This window comes from Natator depressus, chromosome 1 (assembly GCF_965152275.1).
Source record: "Natator depressus isolate rNatDep1 chromosome 1, rNatDep2.hap1, whole genome shotgun sequence".
In the NCBI taxonomy this organism is placed as follows: Eukaryota; Metazoa; Chordata; order Testudines; family Cheloniidae; genus Natator; species Natator depressus.
In genome coordinates this window covers 278759756-278785818 of record NC_134234.1, presented here as the reverse complement: position 1 = coordinate 278785818, position 26063 = coordinate 278759756, and the positions used below count along the sequence as shown (strand labels likewise).

Below are 26063 nucleotides of genomic sequence, written 5' to 3'. Positions count from 1 at the left end.
GGTTAGAATAGGTAACAACTGCCAAGTTTGGAATATTTTAAGCCCTTCAGTAATAGAAGTAGAGGTCTCTTACCATGGCTGTGGACAGTTCCTGGACTGAGCGTCAGCTGGAGTAGATCTTTGGTTGGAGTGAGATGTGCTTCTTTCCCCTGGCGCTGGCTCATCTTTCCTGGAGTCAGAAGGTGTGATTCATCACCGTTTGTTACCACAGCTGGAACATAAAAAGGATGGTCACTCGACTATAGAAATCTATGCATGACAAGGAAATAAATGACAGCAATTAAATAATCTTTAATTACTGAAAATCTGCCCTTCAGATTAAATCCTTGGGACCTTCATTTTCTAACCCACAGGTGCTCTTTCCTCTCAAACAGGCTAAGGAATTTCCCAACCGGCGAATTGGTTGGGGTGGTCAGGGTGAATAGACAATGGTCTGGGAGAGTGAAGCAGACAGCAGAGGAAAAGAGTATTGGGAATCAGGAAAGCTGTGTGGCCTAGAATCCTCTATACTACCCCATTGCAAAACATATTCCTGTAGGTAAAGTGGCGGGTGGAGGGGTAACACTTGAAATCCAGCTTCCCCTCTGGATCCAGTCTGTGGGAATCCTTAGTACAGCACAGGCCATGGCTGCAGCTCGCCAGCTCAAGTGTCTCAGTTGCAAGACCATGTGTTTGTTCCTAAAAGCTATCAATGGACGCACATTACCATAGCAAATATGTAGCCCTCTGGTGAGGGAATGGGCAGAGGAGCAATGGAGAGAGATTAAAAAGCACAAGTGAATAAAAATAGAAATTTCCTCCATGAAGTTTGCCAACAATGGCAGGGATGAGGGGGAAATTGAACATCTTTTAAAAAAGCTTTATAGAGTAAATGCTGTAGTAATAAGTGGCCAATAATCAACGACCACTTTACTTGTATTCACCCATAAGCTGTTCAGGGTAGGGACTGTACCCTTCTTCTGTAATAGTACAGTGGCTGGTACACTGTGGGTGTTATTGGAACGAGTAGTCATGACTAATGAAACGAGGAGGGGGGGAAAATAAATACCAAAATGAAGACTGGGAAATTACAAAGGATGCCTAATTCAACAAGTCACCACATGACAGGCTGCAAAAATAAGAAGATATGAGCCCTTTGGCTGCAGACTTCACGATGCCTTAAGATTTCCACATGTCTCTTCAGACTGAGCCTCTGAACTGTACTTTTAAACCACGTCAGGTTAGGAGTTTAATTTTCCAGACATGACATTCCAAGGAATGGATGCCTGATGGCTTGTTTCATTATTATCATCACTAAGGTGGCAATGACCAGTGAAGACAGCATAAAGAGTAAAAGAACAGTATGAGTGCTCACTTTATAGCTCTATTCTGGACAAACTACAAACACTTATGTGACCTGCTGATCAGGAAAGTTGGGTGAAAAAGTAGAACTTCCTCTCCCTCCTCCTGAGTGGGGAAGGAGGAAAGAGTAGGGTTAAAAATCAAATGCTTTTTCAAGAGATCCAAACATATCAGTGCTGGCAGGCCAGTACTCCAGAGCCACCATATAAGCCAAAATAAAAGCAAATGCAAAGGTGCAGAAGATCTATAAAGGAAACAAAATTTCACTTTAGAGCTTTGGTGGATTATGAACAGTCCTAAGAAAAAATTATGACACTGTTCTTTAAAATAATATATTTTAATTTGTTTTATAACAAATAAGCAATTAAAATCTAGAATTTTGAAAGATAATTCCCCTCTCCTGCCATTTGATTCAGCCAAAAAAGCCTTTTACGTTTTTCACATCTCTTCCTTCATACTGTTGCAATGGAGCTGCAATTTCATTTCTGCTATTACATGTAGTGGAGTAACCGACAATTTGAAGAGAGTCGCCACGTATAGAACTATAATGCCCTCTGCTGGTTCCTGGAAGCAAAATCACGTCAAGTTCTCCAATTTTGACATTGTAATGTCCAAATTGCCTCCAACTGTGTGTCCAGTGTACACATATCAATCAAAATCACATGTACTCCAAAGGAGGACACTCAGGTGTTTAGTATTAATTGGTTATTTATATAACCATACCAAAGTAACACTGCACAAAATATTGCCAAAGTAAGTTTATCTGAACCAAGAACCTCTTTGGGGGCACATATATTACCAGTGTTATATTTTTAACTTTTCCTAACTTTTTAAAAATCAATGTAGTAGTTGCTACTTTTCAGTTTTTATTTAAGACATAATGAGGAATACTCTTGGTTAGTTGTCACCAGTAACTCAGAATGCTAATCCCTCATAGCGCATGGCTCGCTAATACACAGAACATCAATGAATTTAGTACTTTCTTTAGAAAAACCAGTCATGTTTTAAGGAAAAGTTTACCACCACCCACCCTGTTAAAGTTTGAAGTTAGCGACGTACCCAACACATACAGTGGTGTAGTGCCACTGCAAAGTTCCCCTAGTCAAGATACTGAAACAGCGATGGCACACACTCTCATGAAGTCTTGCAAAGATATTCTCTGGCAATATTTGCAAACCATTCCTTTTGAACTGTTATGTGGTATAGTGTATGTGTTTAAGTTAGTTTATATGTGCTTCAAGGCAAGGACTTTGTCTTTTAACTGTATTTCCACTTATGAAGCTTTAACATTAGCCTCTTCAATTGAGGGGGCTCTTCAAAAAAAAGTTAATCTGTAAAGCTGAAAGTGATCAACAGAAGAGAAAGGAGTTCAAAGTTGTTAAACTCCAATGGTATTTTTCAGCATAGCGTTACAGAACAGTAAGAAGGTGAATGGAAAGTTTTCAGTGCACGTGGACTTCTGCCTGTATTGCAGGTAATACAGCAAGCACAAGCTAGGAATCATCTGTCTTGTCTATTCCAGAAAACCCCCAAACCTTCCCCCCTAATCGCCATGGGCTCTCCTTTTGGCATGTGCCTGGTAAGCAGGCCAGATGACAGTGTCGGGCCATTTACCCTATGCAAGATCAAAGGGAGCCTCAACTTCTTATTCTGTTATAACAAGTAGCTTTTATTAAGGCCCTGACTTTCAGAAGTGCTGTATATCCACAACTCCAACTGAAGTCAATGGGAGCATCAAGTTCTTGAGCATCTTGGTAAAATTATGCCCTGTATGTCTGCGATGGGCAGTACCCAGAAGCTTTTGAATCCTAATTGGTACAAAGCTCTTTTGGAAACAGTTAAGAAACAGCCTAGTTCACTTTAAACGGAAACAAGAATTCAAAAATAATCAAAATGAATATTTTCAAAAGCTATGTGCTAAGGTAAATAAATGGAACAATTCCCAAAACAGGCCATTAACATGTCTGGAACCAAAGAAATCATACTGAGGAGTTTAAAAAGGAATAAGAGTGATAGGAAAGGAAACAAAAATTAGTTACTGGTATAATGAACACGGAGTGTTACCATTTAAAGTATGCCCTCATTTTGAAGACACTGAACTAATTTATTTCAACTCCCCTTGCAGCTTTGTACTGAAGGACTGGCATCACAACAAAATTAAAGATTGTACACAGGACATAATCCTTTCATGAAATGAGCTGTCCAATATTCCTGCAGTTTGGAACTTGTATTTTTGAAGTATCCATGAAAACTACTAAGCTTTAAATAGCAGTTTCAAGTGTCTATGAGCTCGCAAATCCTAGTTTAAAAAACACTCCTTCCAATACAAATTGCTATATAGTCAACAAGCTGGCCCACTAAGCTCTGTACAACATTTCAGTTACTTAAGACAGTATGGCTGTACAATGATATCAACTATCCTAGAAAGTTTTAATACCTCAAGCTTAATACTACTTATGCAGAAGCAGTCTAGCATTATTTATAGGGCATAGACCATCTAAATAAAATCCATACCTTCATTGCACCCTGTTAAGGTGAGTTATGGTGGATCAGAGCATCATCAAAATCAGTAAATATCAGCTCCCATAAATAGCATACTAGTGATCAAAGAAAACCAGGAGGATCTTCCTTCAACATATTTTAGACTTGGGAATCTGATTATCCAGCAGTTTAAGCAAGAAACAATGTTAATATCTTCTTTTTAAAGAGTGGTGACCCCCATCACGATGGCAGGCCCCTAACAGTTTTTAATACTGAATATATAAAGATTTAGACCAACTCAGAGGAGATGCTAGTTCAGTTTAGCCGTAAGTATATTTGGACACCAACTCAAACTCAAAAAGTTCATGATGTCTACAGGATTCAGGGCCCTAAAATGGATGTTAGGAAGCATTTCAAAACTGAGCTCGAACTACAATTTTGTTAATTAACTCTGAGTCCTGCTTAGACACCACCGCATCCAGCGCCTCAAACATTGGATTATGTTCACAGTATCCATGTGAAATAGGACAGCATTATACAGATGGGGAATTCAGACATGGCAAGATTAAATAACTCACCCAAAGCCATTCGGCAAGTCTACGAATTGAATTTAATAACTCACCCAAAGCCAGAGCTACGAATTGAATTTCCTTCACCACAATATTATTCTCTCCCCCTACTCGACAGATAGCATTTCAACTTACTGTTCTCCTTACTTCTCCGGCCCCAGCACCAGATACGAAGAGTGCCACACCTAGGTCCTTGCAGATGAGGAGTAAGAGACTAAGTTCTGGTCTTAAGCTCTGATCCCCATATGAGGGAACATTCCAACACCAATAAGACCACTAGGCTAGGCCAACAACTCTGTTTTAAGAACATTTTTATTTACCTTTTTCCGTTTCTTCACACTTGCCTCTGATCAGCTGTTGGGATGCTAGTTCACAGCAAGTCAATAACAGAAGATATGAAATGAAGAATTGAAATGAAAAATTACAAATTAGAGTCTTTATGTCAAATTTGCACAGATTCTGCAGTAGAAGCTATTTTAAGTATCTGAAATGGCAAGTTACCATTTCATTTGTTTCGATATTGAGAATATAGTAAGAGATCTTTAATATAATGCATTGGAAACTCAGTGCCACAATGGATTCCAATAAAATCCTATTCCCAGCACTGTCAACCCTGAGCACTCAAAAAAGCATAACAGCCTGCCGAAGGAAAGTTATGAGATTGGCTTTAAAACAAGATTTTTAGGATGAGATTTAAAAAAAAATACATTTTAGGTTATTTTTATTTTCCTTCTGGTGTTTAAGGGTTTAGGGTTCAACATTTTCAAGCTTTTCTTTGCAGCTCTGAGGCCTAGAAACTTACTTTACATGAGAATCTCAGCTTTCATTAAAAAAAGTAAAAAGAGGACTCCAAGAACTAAGGATTTAAGAGAAATACCAGATACTATGCTACTCAACTGAAATCACATCACAGGAGTTTGCAATGCTTCAATATATAAAAGGCTTCACTCCAGTGAACACTAATATATCAGAATCCCCAAACTCCATATTTAAACAACATTCCAGTTCCAGCCTATATTAAGCAGAGTCTTTAATTTAAAATACATAAAATTCTCATGTAATCAAAGCCTTTAAGAGATCTCTTGTACCACTGTCTGCAGCTCATGAGATGGGAAGTGAAAACTAGAGATGTAACAGAATATCAGAGAACAAGTGTTAATAAGACATCAGTAATTTGAATTTCTTAAAAAAAATGCCTAATGCATTAATCAGCAGCAATTTAAGTACGCGCCTTCTTAGAACGCGTCCTTTAAAGATTAAGCCTCAAGTACTTAGTGCCACCAAACAGTCCTTTATAATAATCAGGCTCAAGCCTTAGAATCTAATTTCCCTTTATTTGAGACTTGTCTCATCTTCAGTTTGTATTTGCTGTATGAACTACATGCAAGCTCCTGATCCTCTCATTTTCCCTTGGTGTTCACTGAAACTGGACTAGTGCTTGGAAAAGTATACTGATCCACTGCATGCATCTGATGAAGTGAGCTGTAGCTCACGAGAGCTTATGCTCAAAGAAATTTCTACTGGCTCTCCAAAGTATTTGAGCTAAAGTAATTAGTGTTCCATTCTCTGGTTTCGCAACTTCCCTTTTTCTACAAGAGGCCTCTGGAGTGAAGACCTTTCAAGGCAATTAACTGAAGAGCTGTCGTCTTGCAACAAAGAGCCATGACAAAACATGGCCCACAGACACCTTGAGGCAGTTAGTCTTAGAAATGAAACACCTTTTCTCACCAAACCACCATCCTCAACATAAACACATCTCTTTTGAACTTCAGGTTAAAGGATATGACAACTGGCAAAATATCTTCACAATGCACATTCAATGAAACCTCAAATAAGATTTGAAAATCTAAACTTCTTACCTCATGCTCAAAAGATGGTTTTTTTCAAAACCCCTTCAAAAACAGAAACTTTAGAGGATTCAACACTCTCAAGGTCTCCAGTCTGTCATGTGGAAGCTTTGCTGGGAACTTTCATTGCCAGTTCCAGCCCTCTTATTTACCAAGAGTCACGGTGGATTCTCTCTAACACTTTTTAAATCAAGATCGGATGTTTTTCTAAAAGACATGCTCTAGGATGGATTTTGGGGAAGTGTCACATAGGAGATCAGACTAGATGATCACAATGGCCCTTTGTGCCCCTGAAATCTATGAATCATACAAGAACTGTCCCAGGATGACTGGTCCTTTAACCGGTCCAACCCATCTTAGCTTGCATTCCCCAACCCCTGGACAAAATAAGCAAAGTTGCATGACAAGCAGGTCCTGGGGCTAAAGCAGGCATTGTGGGATGGAGAGAAAGCAGAAGCCAGGGGAGAGACTCAAGACAGAGAATGGTGAATCCTAGTAAAAAGCCCTGGGAGTTGCTGTTGGTAGACAGTAAGGCAAGACTCAAAAAAGCCCAGGAAAAGATCAGATGAGAAGACTGACCTTTAGGAAGGAGGGGTGGGCCTAGCTTGAGACTGGCGGAAGATTCTGTTTTGTGTTTATTTGGACTTGGATACCCTGGAAAGAATGAAATTTTTCTTTAATGATTTAGCCGGAGGGCCAAGTCACCACAGCAACTAAACCAGGCTACAAAATTGGGAGAACCAGACTGAGTAAAGAGAAACTGAGGCAGCAGTTAGCCCATGACCAGAATAGTGAGCTGGTGCTGCTACAAGAACTAAAAATAAAATTCTGTGAGGAACAGAAAGGCAGCACCACGGTAAAAAAGAAAGTACATCTAACACCTTAAACTAAATTAAAACTGACCTACCCATGTGCATGTGACAGATGATAACAGTATTTGCAAATCGTTTTCAGCAGTAGATAACTTACTTCATTTCACTTTAACAGTTTGAAGAAAAAAGCAATATACAAAACCCCAAACTGATTTGAAAATTTTCTAACATTAGCATTCCCATAGGTCAATGGCTTTTTATTAAATGGTATTTTAGTAATAATGCATCCAAACTAGTCTCCCTTGCATGTTGGGATACCTCTTTTTATTCACACTTCAGGATGTGAGAGGGCTTTTTATTAAAACTAATTGGACAACAAGGTACTGAAAGCAAACACTGCCCTATCACTGTACTAGCTTAAAATAAAACAAGCTGCTTCTACCTGTCCTTTTTATTGTTTATATTACGGTAGCACTTGGAGGCCCCAACTCAGATTAGAGCCCAGCTGTGTTAGGCACTCTATAAACAGAGTGAAAAGACAGTCCTTTCTTTTCAAGTGACAAATATTTCCATTTTAACTTCAGAACTCCAGATGGATTGTTCAAAGGATTCGTATTTTTCTAGCCATGACTGAAGAAGAACACTTCCTATGAATTGTGGGATTTTTTTAAAATTTACCAAATACCTACGAACAAGATCAACAAGCAGAATAAAGTATTTCTCTAACAGTTGTTGTCCTTGTTATCTCAGTTCTTCAGTTAGGTCATGACACACATGACCTAGTGTTATGTCCACTGGCCCATGTGCTCACACAAGAAGATGGTGACCTTGCCTAATATGCCCAAACATCCTATAGAAGAAGTTAGTCACTTACTTGATGGTCCATGAGAGTCTTTGATCTCACCATGATTCTGCAAGTGCAATGTAATTGGAGAACGAAGAACAGCGAACAAAAAAAGTCCAGGCCAGGAAGAAGCAAAATGCGCAGAGACGTCAGCAACAGCAGCAAAAGGAAAGAGGAAGCACAACGAAAACAGAGTTAGTTTATCACTAAAATACAACATGCACATCAATATTAAGGGAAGACTTCAAAAGGACTTAACAGTTCAGAAACAAAACAACGTTGAAGCAACAAAACTGACAAATATGCCTCTAGGAAGCCATTATTAGCTTGGATACAGTTAGTGAGCAGCTAATATCCCTTTTTAGATAGGCAAAAGTAGGTCTTCTGAAAGATGTTCAGCAATTTAGAATTCTCATTACAACAGAACATGTCTCAAGATCTATAGTTAAGTTTGTTTCAGAAAACCACAACGTCCTATGAAAGAGTTCGTATTCTAGGACAATCCACCTAAAACAACAGATCGTTTTTCTCAAATTGTACATGCAAACACAAACATTCCTAAAAGCTCATTAAATGTGCAGCACCCACTAGTATGATGCATCCAAGCATAATCACTGATGCAAAATTATTATTTTAGAAGCCTCAGTGTTTTAGTTCAGTAAGCACAGGTACCCATCACACAGCATATTTTTCCTGTGTAGGAAACAAGACAAACAATGGAAACAAGAGTTAAACAAGAAGCATTGTGTCCGTGCATCTCCAAAGAACTGTAAGCTGTAACACAAATTTCCCCCCACCTAAGTCTCCACTGAATTATATATCGTTGTAATCACTGCAGGAGGATGGAGTAGTTATAAAGTAACAGCCCTCCCCACCTCACTTTTTTGGGGATGGGGGGTAATTTGACTTGTATTATTAATCATTTATATTCCATTCGTATCCAAAGCCCCAGTCAGGATCAGGACCCCTTCGGCTGGGTGCTGTATAGATATAAGATATGATCCATCCCTGACCCCAAGTGCTTACCATTTTAAAAGAGACATAAATGGTGGGATCAAAGGATAAAACAAGCATAGTGACATGCCCGCTATTGGGGAAAAGATATCCCCAATTGCTCCTCTGCTAAACTATAGTTTATCTTTTCAATTTTAGCTCTTTCCTAGTCTAGTTTTGTGTGCATGATTTAAACAGCACTGTTGCACATCTGACTAACTTTTTTCAAATAAAAAAAAAAAAAGTATAAAATCCAATGCTTTGGAAAGCACAACCAGAACCCTACCCAATGTTCACTGCCAATGGCAAACTCTAGCCATATTTTAAAAAGGGTATCAGGTTTGCCTCCATGTCAGCAAAAATGAGCCCATGTCACCCCCAGAAGCTCTCAAGTCTGTGAGGGTGTATCAGAAGGAGTCTCTTGCCTCCTGGAGAACATGGCTACGTCCCTAGTTAGCGATGGGGGTTCCTGTGCCAATTGGAGAGGTTAATACTCAGTTCAAAAAATATCGTTACTATTGTAACAAGATCAGTAAAAAAAGAAAACTTCAAATTCTTCAGTTTGTTTACCGGGCCCATTTGGAAGCACATTCTGTATAGTCCATTTCAGTTTTTCCTGTTTAATCAGGCAGTTAGTTTCACCCTGTTTGCCTGGATCCTTCATAGAGTATCAGGTGAGAGAAAGAACATGTTTTTAAATAGGGGAATGTGAGTGTGAAACCCCCAGAAGTTAAAGGAAACTTGGGGACTGAAGTAGTATCAAACTCATTTTTTAAAAACTAGACATATATCAAGTCAGTTTCTCTTTAACTGCTTAATACAGTACGATAGCATACCTAAAATGGGAACATAATACATGTTGTTATCGCAAATGGGATTATATTACCTTACTGTTTTTAGATTTGAGAAAGTGCCAAGGGCAACAGAACAGCAGAGAGGCATGCAGTATTAGAGCAACGGTGTAAGAATTAATTCAGTCTGATAATGAGTCAGAACACCAAGCCTTTCCTGATCAGCACCACTCTGCTGCATCTGCTAGTTCACACTAAGAGCTTTAAAGCAAAAGAGGGAGTTGGGAGCGATGGGAAACAAAGTACTAATGAACAAACATACAGCAATGAGAGGATTCTGCAACTTAAGCTTCTTAATCAATCAGCGTTTCTCAAATATGGCAACCAGGGGGTTTCCATGCAGCCACAACAGCTTCCTGAGCGGTGATTTGGGGGGGGGGGGGCGCAAAGCATCTGCCCCTCCCCCTTCCTTCTCTGTTCCTCCTGGATGCACAGCCCTGCATGGCCCCTGGAAACAGGTGGGGTACAACACTGCAGGAGTACAAGGAGTTCTCTACCCGGGGGGGACAATGAGGCTCAGGCTTCAGCCCTGGGGTAGTTGGGAGGCAGGCTCCAGAGGCGGGGACTTAGGGAGCCTGGCTGCGCGGACCAGGGCTCCAGCCATGAGGCTTCAGGCGCTAACTCCCAGCTCTGGCCACGCAGCCCTGGCCTTTGGCCATGGGGCTTCAGTTCAGGCTCCAACCCCTGGCCACGCAGCAGCAGGCTCCAATCCCTGTCTCTGGCCACACAGTGCTGGCCCCGGGCACCGATCCCTGACCCAGCGGCAGCTGGCCCTGGGCACCGAGCCCCAGTCACGTGCTCCAACCCCCAGACCTGGCCGCTGACTCATAGTCCCAGCCACGTGGCAGTGGGCACTGATACCCAGGCACGTGGCAGCAAGCACTGGCCCCGGGCGTGCGCCGATCCCCGGGCATGTGGCAGCAGGTGCTAGCTTCAGCATCCTGGCAGTTGGCACTGTCCCTGAGCTTCAACTCCCTGTCCCGGCCATGCAGCTCCTGCTCCGGGCACAGGCACTGGCCCCCTCCTCAGCTGTGCAGCTCCTGCCCCCAGCTCCAGGCTCTGGCTGTGGGCACCGACACCTGGCTGCACAGAGGTGGGCGCCAACCCCTGGCTCCAGCTGCGCAACTGCGGGGCTCACCAGCCACCCTCCTTTCTCTGGGCTCCACATCCATGCCCCCACACCCCATCACTCCTGGACCCCACTGCCTTCCTGTCCCAGACTCTACCCCTCCACAGCCCCGGGCCTCCACTGCCTCCACTTCCAGTCCCCTCCTGTCCCCCATCCAGGGCGTAATTTGTCCTGGGACTTGCTGAGAAAAGTGATATTAACATGCAAGTATCACTTCACACAGTAATATTTTTATTGAGTCTGGGGGAAAAAAAACTTACATGAATAAATTACAATGATGCGGATGTGTATATGTGCTATTTATTTGTTTTTCCTAAAGTTAATAAAGTATTTTAGGAGAAAGTGTCAGTGTGGCCACCAGCAAGAGCTGGTGGCCGCACACAGAGGCCACCAAAAAATTTGTTGTGAGAACCCCTGTGGATGGTCTGTACTCTCATAGTGGTGAAATACACAGTGAAAAAGCACAGCAGCAGTCTTTACACCACTAACTACCTCTCAAGTACTGTCTTGACCAAGTAACAACATTAGAATTATACAGCATGGAGCAGGAGAGCTGGTCACCTAAGATGACTAATGCCTTTTATAGAAATATTTTAGCACTGTGTGGTTAACCCTTGGACTGATACAAAGAGCTCCCATGCTATAGGATGAAACACAAGTCTAACTCTGTTCCTGATCTTCACCAATAAACACAGTATTTATACTGATAGATTGGATTCCACGCTGCCCAAGCACCAGCCTGAACTATAGATACAGTGCATCTACACTGAACAATACAAAAGTATATATTTGTAATCTAGAGTCTTAACTGAAGATAACCTCTTTTCAGGATCTATTCTGGATACAAGAGACCTCTGTTTACTTCATAGAATCCTTCATGTGTCATCTGTATCATCTGGAGTCCATACTGAAATATGTTATTTGCAGTAACAAGTCTCCTAAAGGGATAAAATGTCAGGACAGACTTTTACCTAAATTGACAGGGTTTACTCGGAGAAGTGAATAAAATAGCACCAGGGATTCTGTTATTTTCTCTCCATGATTTCTATAGTAAACATGCTCATTTGATTTATTATTATTATTTTTTAAACTACCATCTCTGCAAACAACCTACACTCAGAGTCAAGCTTGGTTTTCTCTCACATGGTCACCAGTAAAAAAAGCTTTTAGTGGTCAAATTAGGCCCCTCTAACACCTGTGCAAGTCCCACCACCTTCACTGAATTTGCTCATGTTGAGCACTTCTGTTAATACACAAGATGAAACAGAATCCATCTTCTTCTCCTACTGCTGTTTTGGCTTTGCAAGTTTAAAAGGAGCAAAAATCAGAAAAAACTGTCACTAGAGACAGCAACCATAACTCTGATTACACACAAGAAAGTCTTTAGATAGTCGTTCCTTCAGGTTTAAACTCATTTTAAAGGGTAAGCCTAAAATTAGACCTACTACCTGTTTTGTTATGTGAAATTACGTTCTGGTTTGATGCATTTGTGATCAGGATAAATAACAGAAACATAAACCCTAAGCTCTTGATGGAAAAAGAATAGAAAAAGAACTGAACAATTTAATATGTACTATAAACTAAATTTTAAATTATATACTAAACTATCACAAATCATTGACAGAATATACATGTTACCTTAAGAATGACATTTTAAAAACTGGTTTCAGAGTAACAGCCGTGTTAGTCTGTATTCGCAAAAAGAAAAGGAGTACTTGTGGCACCTTAGAGACTAAGCAATTTATTTGAGCATGAGCTTTCGTGAGCTACAGCGCATCCAATGAAGTGAGCTGTAGCTCACGAAAGCTCATGCTCAAATAAATTGGTTAGTCTCTATGGTGCCACAAGTACTCCTTTTCATTTTAAAAACTGAAAGGAAAGATTTTAAGCCTGTCAGGACATACTGTCAGGGATTTTTCCTGCAAAAGAAGATTGAGTATCTGCTAAAACAATACAGAAAAGTGGCAGTCTAAAGACTACTTTAGGATACCTGTAATGTTCAACTGTTGCAGGGGCAAGTGATCCTGAATTCAAATACTAGCCAGTAACACAAATGTCCAAGTACCAAACATTTGTTTTAAAAATATTTTATGTCTGCATACGAATTCACCTACTAAAGACTTGTCCTCATACATATATGTATCAGTTAAAACAAGTTATTTAAACTAGTACAACTTTGTGTATTGATATTAAGGCTGCTTGAAAATTTTCAGTCAAAAACTTATTCAACCAGAAAACTGGGGTTTCAACTAAACATGATCCACAGTCTCTTCTTTCTATGTATGTTTAGAGATTTGAACTAAAACCTGATTTGTTGGGGGGGGGGGGGGTTTAATGAAAAGTCGAAGTTTTCTGTAAGAGAAAAACAAACTAAACCAACAGAGAGTCTAATAGAACTGTTGGAAAATGGCTTTAATAATCCTTAGTTCTGAATATCTTAAAAAACCCATTTAAACTATCATTCTACACCTTATTTCTATGCAAACTTGAAAAGGTTTACCTAAATTGGTTAAAAAATGTATGTTTAATTAATCAAACCGGTGCAAGTTTGCATATGAATAAGGTGTACAATGATAGTTTTTAATATCTTAAAAACTACTTCAGAAAACTTGATTGCCCATATGTATTTTCAGTCCCACCCCTGCACATAAAATCAGAGGAGGCGGATTTGTATATATAGAATCTAATTCTCCCACTTGAAAAGCTGTAAAAGGTCACCATATTCTGGAACAGACACACGAGGAAAGAGGGGAAAGCTTGAGCCCTCAGGGATCCAGAGATTATGTCTTTGATGAAGTTCTTTTGCAGGAAATATCAACTAGGTTTCTGGACGAAGTAGCCAAAAAAGTTTACCCTACATCCCATGGGAAAAACAGAATGGCTACACCATATAAGGATGGAAACAGGCACCTCTTTAATAGGTGTAGCTGGAGTCTTTAGAAAAAACATTAAAATAAGTTTAATATATACACTTGTTATAAATAAGACCCTTTTTTTAAGCTCAGTGTTAAGTTGCTGTTTGTTCACCTAAACTGCTCATGATTAAGCACACATACCTATGTAAACTTAATTGTTTTTTCTTCGTGGACTATGGATATTATGTTGCCTGTATATAACAGAAAGATAAAGACCAAGGGTAAAAGTTTCAAAAGCACCTGAGTCACTCAGGTGATTAAGTCCCATTGGACTTCCAGTAGGATTTAGCTGCTTTTGAAAATTTTACACAACCAGATTGTTAAAGGATTTATTTTAAAAAAGATCATCTCACTGTCAGAAGGCAATAATTAAGGCTATTTTTGCAAACTACTGTTTATTACCAAATTTAGTCTATTTTGGTCAATTTCACAGTCATGGGATTTTAAAAATCATAAATGTCATGATGATTTCAGATATTTAAATCTGAAATTTCATGGTGTTGTAATTGTAGTCTTCTGTGCATATATATCAAAACCTTACCACCAGACCTGAACCTGAACCTAAGTGATCATCCCAAACTGTATTTACTAATTTCTCAGACTGATTTAAATAGCATATGTAGGTCAATGTTTATAAACCATTTCTATTATTTGACCTTTAATGGTTACAAAAAAATGCTGGACTGATAAGACTTGAAGAGTGACAATGGAATTTATCTCAGTGCTGATCCTCTAGCCACTCTATCCCATCCCTGTTGCCAGGGTCTCCTGTGGAAAGCAAGAAGAACAGGCTCTGCACCTCCTGCAAGGGGCTCTTTTCCATGGAGTCTTGGGGTAAACCCTTTTATTTGTATCAGCAAAGTGGGCCATGAATTTCTAATAGTAACAGAACAAGTACACACTGAAAACTTCTTTTTAAAGTTGTACCTAACATTCTTGTAAGAGATATTGGAGGACACAGTACCCTTATCTGTAAATTTCCTGGTTTTCTAGTATCAGAATTTAGGCATTTAAGCTCCCACATTCAGGAAGAGCACAATGACTATGGGTAGCTTTGTGTGGCCACAATCATAACTCCACCTTAAAGTCTGCCTGGTGAACTTCCTTAGTTTAAAGTAGTGACATATGATTAGGCAGCAAAAAAGCTAGGGGCTCACTAACTTCCTACAGACTTGTCTACCCATGGCAGTCCCTCTATACATTCTAGGAAAAACCCACTTTCCTCCAAAGTACTCCTGCTCACCTCCAATCCAGTCTGCAAATCCAGAAAGCAACAATCATCGGAGCTGCAGCTGTTTGGGGGATGGCAGCAGCGCCTGCCCTCCTGGCCCACAGCTCGTCTTCCCCATAATTGCAATCTCCTCCTGATTGCCACCACTTCTGAGATCACTTCCTTCTGTGTCTCAGCCACTAACACAGCCTGTCAAGCAGCCTCACTTATGAGCCCTTTTTCCCAGTAACAACCCTCCCTAGAATCCTGTTATATTTTGAGCTCTCTCTGCAGGGGAGAAGGCAGGATGCTCACCTCAGATTTTATAAATGAAAATTTAGGATTTCTGTTGTACCCTTATGAATTCACAGGAACCTGGTTATCTTTAGCATTTTCCTCTTTTTGGAGCTGCAAGACTTAATGCTTCATGTTTCATGCAACTAAATTTTGGTATCACGGATTAAAAATCTTGCCTAGGAGAGTTTGGTAAACTAAGTTCATGTCCCTCCCCCCCGACCTTCTATTTTTATTAAGGGGAAAAAAAGTGTTAGAAAGCTTTTGCAACTTTGAAAATATCTTTTTTGTGTGGTGACCTCTGTCAGAAACCCCCTTGTTCACAAGACCTAAATTTTGGTATATTTTGTAAAGAAGCTCAAGACTTGTTTTTACCGATTTTCAGACTTAGTTGACTTAACAGATTTTAGCAAGACAGCAAAATATGGCTTTAAAACAGTAACATAACTGTAGCCTCTATGGAAAAGCTACTGCTTTTTCATGATAGACCAATAACTGTCCAAAGAGCTGATTATACAACTTGAATACAAATAACGAAGAACCCACAGTTGAACATTAAAATAACAGTGTAACACTAAGTTTCACCTATTGTACAAATCAAAGATTGGTAAAAAAAAAGCTTACATTTCATACACAACACAGTTGCAAATGCAGCAAACAGTTTTGCTAAAAGTTTTGTTCTTTTCATAGAATGGCTTTATGTACATAAAACAAATGTTCCTGTCCTAAACAGCTCTTCCAGTCAGCAATAAGATTACATTTTGATATAATTTAGGTTGTACGCTCCCTTGAGAGTGTGTCCAGACTTTCAGATTCTCTGTATAGCTCGTCAATAGCCCAAGAAGAACAGTTACAAGGTTTTCTGAAGTTCTTTCAGTTTGACAAATATAATCACAAAGTTTGTAGAACTGTTTCATTTGACCAATATACTAACAATTTCAAGTAGAGGGGCACAGTGGGGAGGGGAAAGTAGTAATATTAGAGATACTTCACCACACTTCATTGCTTCCATAAGAGCTACATATGAAAATGCAACCCAAGAAGTTGTTAGACAACAAAGAAGAACCAAAGCTATATTACTGGTTCACAGTTCTACAGAGGCAATATTAAGATAGCTTTCTGCTTTAGAGCAACAAAAATATACAATACAAATAATTAACAGATGAACAGTTTTCTAGTCAGAACTAAAACATTCTTGTTTTATTTTAAAAACCTTTTACCTACCGTGCAAATTATACATTTGTGTACTAGATGATGAATAACAGGTTCCTGTCAATATTTAAAAGAAAAGTGCCATGAACATCAAAAATATGTCTTGCCTCCCCTTCACCCTCTTAGAAGTTTTTAAACAAATAACTCATCTACAGTTAGATACTCCGCACATTACTGTCCCTAACCTCTTACATTCAATCTTCACACAATTCAAGGTATCCACTACTTTTAAGGGTGCACACAAGACTGGACTTGTGTAGGCTCCTCCTCACCACCCTTTTCATTTCTCCAAAAATATCAAATCTAAAATCATCTGTCTCACACCACTTTCAACGGTGTCACCTTTCCCTTAAATCTGATCACTGATTTCTTTCCACATCAACCTGTAAACTCTGTTCAACTTGAAGGCTTTAAGATCTGCCCCCACCTGCCTGGCTATCACCTCTTATCTTCTTCCATCTCTAAGGCCTCTACGCCAACCACTTTCACTTTATCTCCTTCATACTTGCAATAATATGTCTTTCCATGCCCAAACATCCTCTCCCTATATGCCAAGAAGTCTCGCTCTACTCCCAATTCCTCCTCAGATCTTACTTTTCAGTTAGCCTTTCGTCACCTTCTCTGATTTGGAATTATCTGCTCCCATTGCTGTTCCTAAAAATAGATAATTTTTTTTTTTTAGAATAAAGACAAGCAGCAAAACATCTGCTACCATGGAAATTACACTTTCTTCCCATTCCCACACCATCAGCAAGTTCCCTTTTCATTATCACTTAAACTACATTTTGGGGCCAGAATCATATTTATGTTTGAACAATGCAGAAATAAAGTTGTTCAGAGATACAGCCACCCTGTCAAAAGGAAAAACGTATACCTCAAAAAGGCAAAGATGAATAAAATATCATAATGGTCAAAGATTAAATTGTCTTAAGCAGAAAAGCCTTGCAGATAGTTACAGGGACTCTAGAATATACAGAGGAAGGGAGGTTCTTAAGACTGAATCTGTCCCTAAACAAATATGACCTTGTTCTTACTCAAAACCAAATGAAACACGGACAGAGTAGGATAACCAACTCAGCCGTAGGAGCGAAAAATCAAAAACAAAACAAGAACAAAAGTGGGAATGATTTATCAAGTAGAACTCATGCCTAGATCAGAGTTTAAACTAGAATTATACATGTGAATTTAGTCCATTAATTTCTCAGCACCCAGTACATAGTGCATGTGTTTTAGATTCCCTCTATTGATTGCACATTCAAAACATACCATGTCAACAGTAGCCTTTTCCTCCAAAATAATTCCTGCTATTCCTAGCTCCACTTCAGCTCCACCAGTATTATGATGGCCTGTGACTGAAAGCACTTTTACCACCATGTGGGCCAATTATGGTCATAGCAGGTCTACACAAGATGGTGATAAAGACACAACTGATTACCAGTCTCTTACCTATATTGACACTCCCACTACTGCTACTGCCAGGGAAGCTGAAACAGTGGGAAGTTTAGGAAAAAGAGGCTAGTGTAAACCAGGATATTTGGATACTTGGTTTTTTAATTAATAAATTGTATTAAATTCCAAGTCTGTGCACTCCAAGATGCATTATACAGTTTGACATTGGCAGCATAAAGGCCCAACAGAATGGCAGCTAGGGATGGAGGATCACTTCTGATGTCATCTTAGAAATATTGGAAGTTATGTTTCTTACAATTAAAGCATATGTAATTAAGATTAAGGGACTCAACCTTGTATGGGGACATATGATATAGGGTGAATGCACTGTCATTGTTCTATGGAGAAGAGGTGGTGCTCCCTCTGCAAAAGTGGGAGGAGGTGGCACCTCCCCTCAGGGGGAGGGGAAGTGATGGAGGAGAAGAGGGGGGAACATTTGAGGGACAGAGGCAGATGGGGAGAACCTGAGGGAGAGTCTGAGAGAAACTGTGAGTAACCCGAGAGAAACAGGGTGAGGGGAGAGGACAGCCAGAGTGTCATAGAGAAACCACTTACTATCAGTTTCTCTCAGTCCCGGAGAGGCTGAGATTGGGCAGGACAGACAGATGTGCAGGAAAGGATCCAGTCAGTTTAAAGCTGGCTGGTCAAGTCAGTCCATGTTTAATCGCGTGTTCTTGAGCATCCATTCCTTTATGTTCCTGATCATTGGATCTAGTCATTCCTATCATTGATTCATGTTGTTCCAGATATCCAGAACAGGAGAACCAAAGGTCCTTCAGATCCAGTGGGTCTGGTCTAACATGCACCCTAGCAAGCAAGCATCACTGGAGTCAAGACCATCTCTTCAGGAAGTCACAAGAGGTGCTTGAGACTCGGAGACTGACTTTGATGTAAGACAATACCCTGTGAGATATTTGGGGAAACGGGAACCTTGAACTAAAAATAACAACAACCTATAAGATAATAGCCTGTGCAGAGAGAGAGAGATTTTTTTTTTTATTTAGAGGGTTATATTTAGTTAAGTAGACTTAGCAGTAAGTTAGTATGCGCGTGCATTTGAACACACATGTGCATGTGTGTGGGTATTTGAATCAGGTTTTTAATTATATACTTCATATATTAAACATTATTGTAAGTACGTGGAGTCCAGTTCTGTTTGTTCCAGTGTAAATAAAATCCCTGTTATTTTTGTTGGATGATCATTTTTATTATTTTATCTATCATTCAACAATATTCTACCACAGTGTAATTCCCTCCCACAATCTCTCACCTGCTGAGTAAATTATACCATCATTGCAATGGACCACTGCTAAATCTTTGTCAGTGTATTTCAAATTATAACACAATAACCCTACTCTGAGAGGTCAGTTTACACATAGCACACAATATCTGCATGTGACCTGGAGAACATTATATTATGCTGCAGTTGTTGCATAATTGCAATAATGAACCTATGGCTCTACAAGAAAAAACTACAAGGAGAGAAAGAAAGAGGAAGAATGACCCTGAACAAGTCATCTGTACCTCAGTTCTTCTGTATGTAAAATGGGAATAATACTTCCTTTTTCCCCACCCTGGATCTATTTAGTTTGTATGCTTTTCAGGGCAGGTATTGTCTTATTAGGTGTATGTGAAGCGCTTAGCACAACAGGGCCTCAATCTGTATGTGGGACCCCAGGTGCTACTATTAATACCACTAACAAAAAAGTTCAGAATTGGGAAGGATTTCAGCTGATTGAATTTTAATGATCATAGGCAAGTTTTGGCCGAGCAGTATTCCAACTTCTGAAGGCACCACCACCTAATCTTCATCTAAACACTCAAAATATAGCTAGAGAATGCTCAGATTAGAATCCATTTAAATCACCCACAAAAAGGGAAAAGAAGGTGCGAAATAAAACACATCATTGAGAACAGAAGATTAAGATGTTTAAAACATACTAACTTCGTTGGTTGCACAACAGCAGAGTCTCAGTGTATCTCATGTCTTTTGAGACATGCTTAAAAAAAAAAACCCTTTATACTAACATTTCCTACTTTTAAAATTCATTTCTAAAACCAAGCTCAGCCAATCCACACACAGGAGTTAACACATCTCATGAGTCATGCAAAATCACAGTTCAGGCTTTTGGACAACAGCTCCCAGAACCCCCAACTCTACTCCAGAGGCACCAAGTTACTTTACGGGAAGAGAAGTTAAAGATATTTCTCTGCAGTTCCATGAACAAAGCTTGAGATAAACAAAAGGAAAAAAAAAAGTTTCCAAGGGTTCCAAAATTGAAACAAGATTCACATATGAAAAACTGATATTATTGTGCCCTCTTGATCATGCATTTCAATACCACCACCCAAATACACAAGCTACAACCAAACTATTCTGAAGCAAGAATTGAAGTTGAGAGTTTGAGAACTGCATCACCAGAACAGCTAGGAGAGTTAGTAAAGGTGCTTTTTTCTAACTAAATTACTAGCTCTTTTGAGCTTCCCCATTTTCCAAATGCATGCACAGAACAAACATTGACATTAATTGGACAAGAAAGCCATACTCTAAAAGCCACAAAAGTGTACAGCCTACTGTTTGCTCTCTACCAACCCAGCAATTGAGTCTAGGTGGATGACATGAGATGTCTTCTGCTATGGACCAACAGCAGAGCATGAGTGCGATCCTGCCACCAGTCCTACTCCAAGATCTCCTCCCTCACCAGCAGAGGGGAGGGCATGAACTGTAGAGCTGGAGAGTTCAAACGCTCACAGTATACACGAAATATTAAAAGAAATGGAGTCATGAGCTACTTTCCCACTCACATTTGTGATCACACTGATCACTTCCCACTCTGGTAACGACAGCTATTGCTTAGGCGGGAAAGTAATATTAGGCAATATTTTTTTGGTCATCTTTACTCCAATAATGGCTCATCTTTTGAAGAAAAGGAATCACACTGCATGTTTATGTTCTTATATGATTGTACCCCCCCACCTCCTGTTCTTCTCAGCTTAAAAAAGAATAGCCAGCACAATGTAAACCAGCCAGTAAGCCTCCCATTGACCCCAATGTGGGAACATCTGCTCTAGATTATACATCCCAATGTGAATGAACAGAATCCTAGTCAATACATGCATCAATTGAAGGCCAGCCTGAGCTTGGATCCTGTGAGTAACCCACAGATTTCAGAAAATATGAAAGTCACAGGAAGCTACAAAAGCCTATGAAAAGCTCAGTAGTTCAGCCTTCTTACAATTTAGAGCACCATGGCAGTCCAGCGTTTCTGTACAGAGGCAGAATTCTCTCCAGGCTGAAGAAGGGAAATACAGTACTATGTGACTCGGGCAACAGAAAATTTAAGTCATCATTTATTTCCCCCAATACTAGAACAAAAGCAACCAGGTCACAGCACACCAAGATTAAATGAAGGAATTTTTTTTAAAAGCCCTTATTACTTCTGGCTCCCACTACTCAAACCCTTCAATATTACACAGTGATACTGTATACTTCAGCAAGTTTCCTCTCTTTTGGGGCTCTAGTGGATAAATTCAAGTTTAGACTATCCACACTTGCTTGTCATATTAGTCATACTGTCTAATTACACAAACCCAAAAACCATTGCCCCACACCTGTCCCACCCCCCCTCCCTCCTTCACTCGCTCTCTCCCACCCTCACTCACTTTCACCGGGCTCAGGCAGGGTATTGGGGTACTGAGGGGGTGCAAGCTCTGGGCTCGGGGGTGGGGCCAAGGAGTTCGGAGTATAGGAGGAGGCTCCAGGCTGAGCCTGCGGCAGGGCGTTGGGGTGCCGGCTCTGGGAGGGGGCTCACAGCTGGGTCAGGCTGGGGTGCAGGAGGGAGTTTGGGGTGCAGGCTCTGGGAGGAAGTTTGTGTGCAGGAGGGGGATCAGGGCTGGGGCAGGAGATTGGGGTGTGTGCAGGAGGGCGTGCGGGGCGGGCTCTGGTCGGGCTACACTTACCTCGGGCGGCTTCTGCGAAGCAGTCAGCAAGTCCAGCTCCGAGGCTCAGGGGCGGCCTGTCAGCTCCGCATGCTGCCCCTGCCTACAGGCACTGCCCCCGCAGCTCCCATTGGCCACAGTTCCCAGCCACGGGGAGCTGCGGAGTTGGCACTCGGGGCAGGGGCAATGCACAGAAATCCCCTGGACGCCCCTGTGCCTAACTGGACATGCCAGTCACTTCTGGGAACCATGCAGAGCGCCATGGCACATAGGGAGCTTGCCTTAGCCCCAATGCGCCGCCAGACTTTTAGCGGCCTAAAATATTCCAGATTGGCTTCAGTAGCCTCCAGGAGATTGAGCCCGATTCCGAGACTCCCAGCCAATCCGGGAGGGCTGGCAGTCCTATTCATACTCCTCTGGAAGGAAAGCTTTCAAAAATACAAAACCTGTAAGATGTTGGGTATTTGTGCATAAAGGATTTTCAAAACTAAGAAGGAAATGAAATATTGTACTGATCCTAAATGCAGGAGTAATATTTCTGTATTGATTTTCAAATACTTTAAGCAAATCAAAAGCTTCAGGCAATGTTAAACTAAAATGTATAGTAGTCTAAGAAATTAGATACTGTACTTAGATAAGGTTTGGCCCCAAAAGAGAAACTTTTAATTGTGCTGACAGTTTGAAAAACACTTCTAACACAATAGCTGTGGTAAAAAATAGAAACATGAAAATGATACTTCACACTCCGCCTATAATCAAGGTACACATTTGTCAAACTTAATTGCTATTGTAAGTATTAATCTGGCAAGCAATGCTGAACAGTGGAAAAAAGTACTTAACACTAAATAAAATGTTAACATTAACATCACTTCTGAGGAGAATTCAAAACATTTTAGATTTAGGGCTTGTCTTCTCTGCCCTGCAGTTCAGACATTGGGAGTGTGAATAGCAGTATGCACCGAAGTGCTGCATTGTAATTCTCCCATGTGATCCGAGTGGGCACGAGCTAAAAGGTTCCTAGTTCACATTAATGTAGTTCTATTCAAACAGGACTACATTAACGCAAACCAGGGTCCACCTGGGGGAATTACAGTGCAGCACTTTGGTGCGCAGTGCTCTTCACACCCACCACAGTCCAAACCGCAGGATAGCGTATCCGTAGCCTTACTGAACTTAGAAAAACCTACTCTACAGATCTCATTTTTAAAGCATGTCAAGGAGGTACACTACCACACACTTGAAGTTGGCTGCATTGCCTTCCAATTTACCTTATCTCTGTATTTGCTAAATGTTGATAACAGAGGAAAGGTGCAGGATTCTCATCATTGCAAATAAGGTACCATGACCACAGGACATATTTTGGAGGAACAGGGAGTTTCTTCAAACAGGCCCTATATTGTGGTTGACATCTGACGTACAAGGTGTGAACAAATGGCATGGAAAGGAGAGTACCCTCTCCCATGGAGGAGTTCAATTCTGAATGATGTCAAGTATCAGAGGGGTAGCCGTATTAGTCTGTACCCACATGCATCTGAAGAAGTGGGTTTCTTACCCACAAAGCTTATGCCCAAATAAATCTGTTAGTCTTTAAGGTGCCACCAGACTCCTCGTAATTCTGAATGAGCAAGGAGAGATCCAACACTGTTGTAGGCTGTAAAGTAGCTCACTTTATACTCATCTCCAGATAGAAGCACATTTTCCATATTATTGATTGTGTCCTGGTAAAACAGCTGCTTTAGATTACTTATTTCTATGGCCCAAATACTGCTGTAAGATTTTCTTTTTGCTTTTATTGGTGACCAAAAAGTTTTATCATGTAAGTCAAAAAAAATTCTTGAATGAATTCAAGCATTCCTTTATTCTCACTAAAGAAAGGAAAAATTCTAAGTGAGTTTTGCTTTGTTTTTGAAGGGAGGTGATTAGCTCAGAAAATGACTTCAGAAGAAAAAGGTAACTTCCCACTAGACCATACTGTAGGTAACAGGCCCCTCGTGGAAATTCATTTAGTATTGGACTCTTTACCAAGTAAATGACAATCTTTTAAACAATTGTCCATGTGGAGGGAAGAAGATCAAAAGCTATATCTTTCCCCTAGATATAATAAACACCCCCACCCCCCCCCACCAAAAAAAAAAAAATTAGTGCATCTTGTGTCATTAAAACCTCACAAATAAGCTTGGATGATTTTTTTCGGTAATCTTAAACGATAATATTTTAAGTTATTTTTATTGATTTAAGTTTTCACAGTAGCGCAAAATTATGGCTTCAGCATTTTTCTGATTTTTATTTATTTCAGTTTTCAGTCATGGGGGTGTAAGATGATCATTTAATGATAGTAGATGTTAACATTCAAAAAATTAAAAGTTTTATAAACTTTAAAATTCAAATTGTCAACATCACTTGTCAAAATATACAAAGTAAATATCTGTAAATCAAATTCTAATGTCTCAAAGAGCATTTTTCTTCCTTTGCCCATCTGTACATTTATCAGCAGCGATGGAAATATTTTTTGTCTGTTAGTGTTTGTATGGCAAAATCTATGTTCAACATTTACCAGTAAAAATCTAATTCTTCTAAACCTGCTCATATATAAAGGCTTCAGCAGTTCATCATCTTCACTATTTTTACTTAAAAAGAAAAGGAGTACTTGTGGCACCTTAGAGACTAACAAATTTATTTGAGCATAAGCTTTCGTGCGCTACAGCTCACTTCATCGGATGCATCAAGTGAGCTGTAGCTCACGAAAGCTTATGCTCAAATAAATTGGTTAGTCTCTAAGGTGCCACAAGTATTCCTTTTCTTTTCGCGGATACGAACTAACACGGCTGCTACCCTGAAACCTGTCACTATTTTACTTAGTATGTTAACATAGTTGTTTAAATATGGTAGCACCTATAGACCTCCACCAGTATTAGGGCCCCACAGTGCTAGGTGCAGTATGGAAGTTGACATGGTCCTGCCCCAGAGCTTACAATCCTCCATGGAAAGTACTCACTGTCCTTGAAAAAGTCCTGGGAATCCCTACCATTCCTCCTACCCCTTATCTCATGAAGCAGCACGTCACTTACCAATCACAGACTGGAAAAAGAAAGCTAGTCTGCCCTGCCCATATGCTGATCAGCAAGACTGACAGAAATGCCCTCTACTACCTTACCTCCCCTAACAGTGAGTACCAAGTCCAGGAATCAAACATTTCTTCCATGGTAGTGAAAAGTACTACTACAAGGTTACCAGGCAGGCCCTGCTTAACAAGTGTTGGTACATTTCACCCCTGCTGATATGATATAAAATTTACTTTTAACACACACTGACAAAAAAGTACCGGCAATTTAAGATAGAAACTCAAGATCAATGATCCTAAAAAACCCTCAATATTAATTTAGTTTGAATATGTTCAATCACCTTGACGTTACTCACCGAAGTTCTGTCGGGTTCCCCTTCAAATAAAACAGTCTCCATGTTGAAAGAGGCCTTGTCTCAGTATTTCTTTCAATTAGAGTTCCTCCATGCTGCAAACCTGCATATCCTGGAAGAGAACAAATCAATCATCAGTGGCCGAAATTAATTAACACTGCAACCAGATATTCCTACTGTTCTTTAACAATAATACACTAGAGCAGTGTTCAACAAAAATAATGACTTAACTGCTACCATATGCCATTTATATCATACGTCCTCAAAGATTCCACATACTATCTGTACAAAGGGCCTACATTAAAGGAAAATTAAGGTTGCAAAGTGAAGCGTCCAAAACTCAAGAAATGATCACATTAAAGTTGCCTATTTTGCACATGCGTTGTGATAGTCTTAAAATATAACGTCATTTTCCCCACAGGATCCCACGCATTCAAGGCATAGAGCTGACAAAGGCCAGTGAATTAACAGTCAGTAAGCAAAAAGCAGATTCTTCTGTATCTTTTTACATCCTCTTAATCCAATGTGTAGCTCCAGGCCTCAAATACTGAACATCCAAACCCTACATTGAACAAGGAATGATTTTCTTTTACAAGCTTTTCTGTAGCACTCAATTTAGTCAGAAATTTTTATGCATTTTTAAGATCTCTCACCACAGTTTAAGTAGTAGTCTAAACAGAACTGAGGCACAGAGACTAAGCGACTTTGATACTTATAGTGCCATTTTTGGACGAGCTGGGGACTGGATCCATGTTTTTTAGCT

The 26063-nt window shown here is 40.1% G+C and overlaps 1 protein-coding gene across 8 annotated transcripts in view; it reads right to left on the bottom strand.

Annotated features, from left to right (window-relative positions):
- OSBPL8 (oxysterol binding protein like 8) overlaps positions 1-26063 on the bottom strand; it is a 193954-nt gene that overhangs the window by 107183 nt on the left and 60708 nt on the right. For 3 of the 8 annotated variants that reach the window (XM_074942004.1, XM_074942006.1, XM_074942005.1), the window contains exons 2-6: positions 25304-25412; positions 7925-7961; positions 6818-6892; positions 4712-4756; positions 74-211 (exon numbers count right to left, since the gene is read on the bottom strand). In XM_074942004.1, the coding sequence (XP_074798105.1) occupies positions 74-211; positions 4712-4756; positions 6818-6892; positions 7925-7961; positions 25304-25345 (337 nt within the window). In that variant the 5' untranslated portion in view covers positions 25346-25412. Of the gene's footprint in view, positions 1-73; positions 212-4711; positions 4757-6817; positions 6893-7924; positions 7962-25303; positions 25413-26063 lie in introns of those variants that run through there. The other 5 variants (XM_074942012.1, XM_074942011.1, XM_074942007.1 and 2 more) reach the window with 4 other exon arrangements.